This window comes from Moschus berezovskii, chromosome 23, assembly GCF_049115385.1.
Source record: "Moschus berezovskii isolate FMDL1 chromosome 23, NW_MosBer_1.0, whole genome shotgun sequence".
Classification (NCBI taxonomy): Eukaryota; Metazoa; Chordata; class Mammalia; order Artiodactyla; family Moschidae; genus Moschus; species Moschus berezovskii.
In genome coordinates, this window is record NC_142482.1 from 32,921,648 (window position 1) to 32,929,752 (window position 8,105).

Genomic DNA, 8,105 nt, shown 5'->3' on the forward strand with positions numbered 1-8,105 from the left:
AACAACGCCAGATCTTCATCACACGGAGGGCATGTTTGAGTATATTTCATTATTCATTTTACAGAAAGAATAGTAGATAACAGTTTAAGGAAGCTTTGAAGTTAGGTCACCTCTCAACTAGGGCCTGAAATAGCTCCAGATTAAAATAAAACCCAATGCTTGGACTTTCTTTTCAAGTCTAAAGAACTCTCATTAAGATCCCTCTTGTTTAGATTGTTGCCTTAACAAACCTGCTCAGAATGGAATTCTAGGCGAGGAGGGATTGTATCTGCTTCGTTCATTGTTTTATCCTCAACACAAACATTCAGGAGATGCTCAATCATGCTTGTTGGCTGAATGAATAAACAATGACCTTTCTGCTTCCTGCGTTTTCCAGCTGCATTTTCTTTTATGGGTTAATCTTCCTAAACACGCCTCTCATATGTCTCTTGCCCGAAATTCCACTATGTTTTCAGGCACATGGAGTCCAGTGCAAGCTCAGTGGTAGGTTATACAGACCCCTGAGGGCGTGGATGCTATCTTTCTTTCCAGTCTCATACACCAAAGCAAATAGCTCACTAGGTCCTGTATGAACCTCACACATACCTGCCTTTGCCTTTGTTTGTGCTGGTCTCATGTTCCTTTATTTCCACTTGCCAATGTGTAGGTTGTATGCCTCCTTCCTCCTGAGATTGTTTCTTACTTTTCTCCATAGCGTGTAATTTTGTCCTCCTCCAAGCTGGCACTTAAACCATATTCAGCTTTGTTGAGCCGTTGTTTGTGTTTTAGAGAAGGGGTCCTCAACTTCCGGGATCTAATGTCTGATGATCTGAGGTGGTGCTGTTGTAATAGTAATAGAAATAAAGTGTACCACGAATGTAAGTGTGCTCGAATCATCCCAAGACTATCCCCCCTCACAGGTCCGTGGAAAGATCGTCTTCCATGAAACTGGTCCCTGGTGCCAAAAAGGTTGGGGACTGCTATAGAGGGATGGAGCAAAGACGTGAAAGCATGCTGGTGTCCCCACAGCATCTACACAGTATCTCACACAAAATACTTGCTAAAAAAGATTTGTTGGATTCAAGTGGGATAACCTATAGGGTCAGACTACATTCTTAAAGAGGCTGAATTGGAGGTAGTGAGGATGGGTTAAACCTTATCTCTAACTATTCTTAGATCTAAAAGGTAAGAGGTTCCTCAAGGTAAATATAATTTGGTGAAAGAGAAAAATACTTTCTGGAAAAGTCTTACTTCATACAACTGTGCCACTTTGGTTTGAACTCACGGACTCTCTTTTCCTCTGTAGCGAGTGGATTTCTACTACCTGAGCCTCAGACTTGAGAAAAACTTGAGCCGAAGGAAATTGCATTTCATAGAAATCTCTGAAGAAGATTCCTATTAGAATTTCAAATAAAGGCAGAGTTTCTAAGTTTCCTGAGGCAAATGTGGGTGATTTAAAATTTCATCAAGGTGAACATATTCTTCATCTAGTTTTCAAGGAACGTGGGTTGAGAAGTCTGGAAATTTCAGGTGCACAGATATCTTTTTAGCATGCTTTTCCTGCTCCATGTAGGCACATTCTGACAGCTTTTATCGGGTTAAACGTTGGGTCTTTTGGGTACGTTCAAATTCTGGAATGGAGAATGCAGTGAATAGGGTAAGAATAGTCATTACTTTTTCTAGCTGAATATCTCAGAAATCCATATGATATGATTCCCACTGGCAAGATAAACAAGAAGATTTTAGACAGACTTCCTTGGGTGTGAATAGGCTACCTGCTCCTCCCCACCCCCCATCATTTCCAAGTGTCTCGATTTTGCTGTCTGTCGCTTTCCCTCACCAGGTGGCGATGTTGATTTGCGCTGGCTTCCTGATTGCCTGGATTCCTTATGCGGTGGTCTCCGTGTGGTCAGCTTTTGGACGGCCAGACTCCATCCCCATACAACTCTCTGTGGTGCCCACCCTCCTGGCAAAATCAGCAGCAATGTACAACCCGATCATTTACCAGGTCATCGATTACAAATTTGCCTGTTGCCAAACTGGTGGTTTGAAAGCCACCAAGAAGAAATCTCTGGAAGACTTCAGGTAAAATTTCAGAAGCTGGAAATGAATGACACCCTCTTTGTTTCAGAATTCTGTGGGGCTCAAGCCACCAGGACATGCTGCCTTCTTAGGGTTAGAGCTCATCACTTAGGATGAATGTGAGGAGGACTTTATTTTCTGTTCATCAAAATTCCTGGAATCAAGTAGTCAGATGTGGAGGATTTGGACAATCAAGTAGTCAGGAGTAGAGGGTGAGGGCAGTGATTCTGTTTTTTATTGTGGAGCAGCTAAGATACGGAGCTATGCCCATTTGAGCATCCATCATCTTCCTTATGTGGAAACAGATTCAGTTCACTCCAAGAGTACTCTGCCACATGTCGTTGATCCCAAATTAACTTTTCACAACTGAAAGGAGTGTCTTGTTTGGGATATTTCTACTGTTAGCTAAGATGTATGATTTGGACAGGCAAAGGAAGGGGAGATGACATATTTAACCTCTGCTGGTTTCTTTATTTTCACAAAAGACCCATATGATTCCTTCTCTTTGTCAGATGAGGACACAGAGGTTTCAGGAAGGTGAAGGTCTATTGGGCTTCAAAAGTCAAGCATGTTGGTTCTTGCTTAAACTACCTCTGTAGCTATATCTGGGCTTGTCTGGTGGCTCAGATGGTAAAGAATCTGCTTGCAATGCAGGAGATACAGGAGAGGCAGGTTTGATCTCTGGGTCAAAAAGATCCCCTGCAGAAGAGAATGGCAACCCACTCCAGTATTCCTGCCTGGAGAATCCCGTGGACAGAGGAGCCTAGTGGGCTACATACAGTCTGTGGGGTCACAAAAAGTCAACTGAGTGACTAACACACACACACATGGTTATATGTCTATCTACTGATACTTGCTTTAAACTGATATTCACTCAAGTTCAAACACATTCTGAAAGATCTACGTTTTTAATGTTAACTCTTATTATTAATACTATTTTTTGCCATGACTACTGTGTTGCTTTTAATTATCCCACTTTCTGAAAAGATCCTTAAGTCATAGGATAATTAAAAAAAAATTAAACAGGAAAAAAATCTACATTTTTGTATTCCCTTCTCCTACATTTTATGATTTTGTTTTTTTTTTTTTTTTGAACAGAGGAAAATTTATGCGTCGAACCTGGACTGGTCACTTATGATAATATACATGCTACAATTCCATTCTCCCCAATCATTCCACCTTCACCCTCTCCCACAGAGTCCCAAAGACTGTTCTAAATGCCTATGTCTCTTTTGCAGTCTCTTATACAGGGTTCAGGTTACCATTTTTCTAAATTCCATATATATGCGTTAATATACAGTATTGATGTTCTTCTTTCTGGCTTACTTCACTCTGTATAATTGGCTCCAATTTCATCCACCTCATTAAAACTGATTCAAATGCATTCTTTTTGATGGCTGAGAAATACTCCATTGTGTATATGTACCAAAGCTTTCTTATCCATTCATCTGCAGATGGACATCTAGGTTGCTTCCATGTCCTGGCTATTATAAACAGTGCTGCAATGAACATTGGAGTACATGTGTCTCTTTCAATTCTGGTTTCCTCGGTGTGTATGCCCAGGAGTGCGATTGCTGGATCATATGGCAGTTCTATTTCCAGTTTTCTGAGGAATCTCCACACTGTTCTCCATAGTGGCTGTACTAGTTTGCATTCCCACCAACAGTGTAAGAGGGTTCCCTTCTCTCCACATCCTCTCCAGCATTTATTGCATGTAGACTTTTGGATAGCAGCCATTCTGACTGGTGTGAAATGGTATCTCATTGTGGTTTTGATTTGCATTTCTCTGATGATGAGGGATGTTGAGCATTTTTTCATGTGTTTGTTTGTATTCCCTTCTCCTACATTTTATGATTTTGATGTCCTGGTTTACATCTTGTGCTACACAATGAACCAGTGAGGTTGGGGATCCAACATCATTTTTCCTAAAGGCCGGAAAGGCTCAGACTGAGTCAGCAGGGAGTTGGTCATCTTCTATATTCAATCAGGGACAGTCTTCTTCGAATGTGGAACATGCTCCAAATTCCAGGTCTGAGGTGAGGTGTGTTGAGATGGCCACTTAATTCTTGCTCATTTGAGATCTAGATAGTTTTCATTTTCCCTGAGTGAGTATGGAACAACAGAAAAAGGTGGAACTAATGAAAAGATGTGGGTTTTGACCCTGATCTGTCACTGTGCTTGAGCAAAGGACAAATCTTTTGACCCAAAATTTCCTTAGCACATAGGTACAACATCAAATAAAATAGATTTAAAAGGCACAAAACGAAAGATAGTGTTGTCATTGCTGCTGTGGTCTAGGGGAAGGTATACATAACCTGGAGGTAGGAGACTGCTGTTTAAGAAGGATTTTGCTATTTATAGGGCTTCCTTTTTGTCTCAGTGGTAAAGACTCCACCTGCAATGCAGGAGGTGCGGGCTTAATCCCTGGGTCGGGAAGATCCCCTGGAAAAGAAAATGGCAACTCACTCCAGGATTCTTGCCTGGGAAATCCCAAACAACTATATCTTTGGGAAAATGAACTACTCAGAGTCTAGGATTGGGATGACCTAGGATTTCATCTTTCAAGTTGTAGTAATTACAGAAAACGCCCCTGTAAAAAGAGGTAGGTGGCGTTAGTGTTTTTTTTCCCTCATTGGTGGTGGTTATTGCCATCTCTGTTGAACTGAATGAAGTGAAGTGAAAGTCACTCAGTTGTGTCTGACTCTTTGCGACCCCATGGACTATACAGTCCATGAAATTCTCTGGGCCAGAATACTGGGGTGGGTAGCCTCTCTCTTCTCCAGGGGATCTTCCCAACCCAGGTGTCCCACATTACAGGCAGATTCTTTACCAGCTGAGCCACAGAGTAGCTGAAAAATACTGGAGTGGGTAGCCTATCCCTTCTCCAGGGGATCGTCCCAACCCAGGAATCGAACCGGGGTCTCCTGCATCGCAGGCGGATTCTTTACCAGTTGAGCTATGAGGGAAGCCTAAATTCAAATGTTCAACTGCATCTATTTTGGATGTAATGACACTTTGCCCTCATCAGCTATTAATACTATTATGAATGCAGGTGGAGGGAATCGTTTTAATAGAGCAGTTGTGGGAGAAATTAGTGAGGCACTTTTTCTTCTGAAGGAGATGGGAATTTGACAGGCATGGCTGAAGGCAAATTTCACGTGCCTCGTAATGTTGCTTCAGACTGACTCTGTGTTCTGCATATTTACTCACAAGTGTGAGTAGCACATAAATATTCAACAATCCACAGTAAAAGGAGAAAAAATTTATGTGGAAGAAAGTGACTTAGGGCCACAAACCTTTGGAAAAGTCAGTCAGTCAGGCAAGAGAGAACTCAGGTCACCTGCTCCTATTAGCCATTTATAGGAAATATAGAGGAAGTCAAGGACGCCTTCCTTACTCCAGAGTTTCAGCTTTTGGTGGAAAAATCAGTTACTGGTGATAAAACAGGGTGGGGCCGTAGATTCTAGAGGTTGGAGCATCTTCAGGGAAGAAATGCTGAAGAGGTGTGATGAGTTTCAGATTCTGGAAAGATCTGTTTTGGGGGAGAGCTAGAAGATTGAGCAGTGGCCACCAGAATTTTCTTTTTAGCTTTCCAAAGAAGACAAACAAAAGGAATCTTATTTGTCTTTGTTTTTGTTAAGAAGCTAAGAAAATAGGTAATGTGGAGGACTACAGAGTAAGGTGTTGTGATGGGAAACCAGTCCAGAGTGGTTTACATGCTACCAGAACAACTCAACTGAATTAAACTGGATTCATTTTATCCTCGGTCTTGTCTTTTCTGAGCTCTAAAATGTATTTACTCCTACTGGGAGACCCTCTTGGGAAATATTTTGAATTCAAATAAAAGAGCTAATGTGTTAAGTATGAGATTGTGGAAATAAATTTTGAGTAATTGCAATGGTTCATTAAAAGTTAACTCATTTCTCCCCCTTCTGAATTGAGGTCTCCTGAGATTTCAGTAGCAGCTGATGAACTGAAGGGGATAATATGCCCAAGAGCCCCTTTTGAAGTGTCATTATTCACTGCACTGTATTATCCATAATGCTTCCCTGGTGGCTCAGACGGTAAAGCGTCTGTCTGCAGTGCAGGAGACCCGGGTTCGATCTTTAGGTTGGAAAGATCCCCTGGAGAAGGAAATGGCAGCCCACTCCAGTACTCTTGCTTGGAAAATCCCATGGATGGAGGAGCCTGGTAGGCTACAGTCCATGGGGTACATTATCCATAATAGTCTCCCATATTTTGTAAGCGGGAGTTCTGTACCTTGGCTGTGTATTAGAGACACCCAGGGAAATATGCAAAAACACTGCTGCCTGGACCCATCTGCAGAAATTTGGATTTAATTGGTCTGGATTGGGTCGTGGTTATCTCCCCTAGATGACTCACACACAGCCATGACTGAAAGTCAGTTAGCCAGAGTCTGGGGAAGGGAGACATTGATGCTGCAGCTCATGAAGCCATAGGCCTTCCACTTCACCTAAGGACCAATGAGTCCACTCATCACCGGTAATGGGGACCCAAACTTCAGATGCAAGGCCAACTGTAGATGGAATAGACATGCTCAGAAGACTCTGGGGGTGCACAGGGAAGGACTGAGGCATTCCACACCCCTAAAATCTTAGTAAAGATGAAGAACAAAGCCCCAAACTCTGTAATCAAGCCTCCCTTGACCACCTTAGCTGGGTGAGTCACTGGACCCAACTGAGTGGTAGGTTGTGTGCAGTGGATTTGGTCCTAGAGGATGGGAAACTCACTAGGGCACAGGAAATGTGCTCTAAGCAAGTGGCTTGCTTTTGGAAAGCTCTGCTCAAGGAATTTCTTGACTTTGAAAATTCTAAATTGAGTTACTCTTCTCCATCTCTTTGACATTCAAGTTTTGTGCAAATAATCTTCATGGCACTCAAGTTTGACATCATCATATTTATGTGTATATAACAAATATGATTTTTGTGTGTATATATACAAATATGTGTGTGTTATATATATTAAACTGTGTTTTTCTTCTCCTTTGTCCAGGCTGCACACTGTGACCACAGTCAGGAAGTCTTCTGCTGTGCTGGAAATCCATCAAGAGGTATGAAGATGGACACAGCATTACTCATGGACACGATGATTCACTTACTTGCCTCTTCACTGCTCTTAATGTTTGATTGTGACCACACTTTTCTCTTGATATTATATTTTTATATTTTGTACACTTTTCCTTTTTCTCCATGCTAGGACTTGCTGAGAAATCCAGTGGCCAAGTGGAAACTAGATGATAAGTTATTACTTTAAGGAATATTACTAGGATGAGCCTCCCTGGGTTTTTTTTTTTTTTAATGCTATTTTAAAGCCTATTGTCATGCAAAGTGTTAAGCCTGAGATATTAAGAACAATGTTTAAAAAATTTATTTATTAGGGCATACTTAATTTCATTATATCAGCATTATTATTATTAATGTAGGGCCAGGGAGGCTGTTTCTGGGGCTCATGTAGGTGGGTGATTATAGAGACTGTGTGTTGGATTGTGACTCTTTGACTGGGAGATGCTCTTGATTCTTGCAGCCTATCTCTTCTGCTGAGAGAGGATCACACTCTAATGGTAGTGATGCCCCAAAGTAGTCCTCTAGGGAAATCAATTTTGCCTTCAATCCCTAAATGGAAAACACTTCTATCTCAGAATCTGAGGACCAAAATAATTCCCACTGATGATAATTTTACTCACATGGAATTTTTCTCATATTAAGTTCTGCATACTAATACAGTGGGTGATACAGAGTATTACTAGTTATAATCTTTAAGAAACAAACGTAGTGAACATAGCTGTGTTGTTCCTTTTACTTATTTGTTCTTTGTCACCTTTGTTCTTTCTTTCGTTCCTTCTCTTTTTCCTCTGACAAATACCTTGTGAGGTCAGCAGGTAAAGAGTCGCAGTTAAAAATGGCATGGAGTGATTTCATTGTATGTTTTCATATCTCATATATTGGTGCCATTTCTTTACAATAGGCAGATTTAATTTGTCTTCATGTTTAAAGCAGCTTTAGAGATATATTAGCAAATTGAGT

The 8,105-nt window shown here is 41.2% G+C and overlaps 1 protein-coding gene across 1 annotated transcript in view; it reads left to right on the forward strand.

Moving 5' to 3' along the window:
* OPN5 (opsin 5) overlaps positions 1 to 7,138 on the forward strand; it is a 34,265-nt gene extending 27,127 nt beyond the window's left edge. The window contains exons 5-6 of the mRNA XM_055407285.2: positions 1,823 to 2,064; positions 7,075 to 7,138. Coding sequence (XP_055263260.1) covers positions 1,823 to 2,064; positions 7,075 to 7,138 — 306 coding nt within the window. The remainder of the gene's footprint in view (positions 1 to 1,822; positions 2,065 to 7,074) is intronic.
* Positions 7,139 to 8,105: the final 967 nt, after the last annotated feature.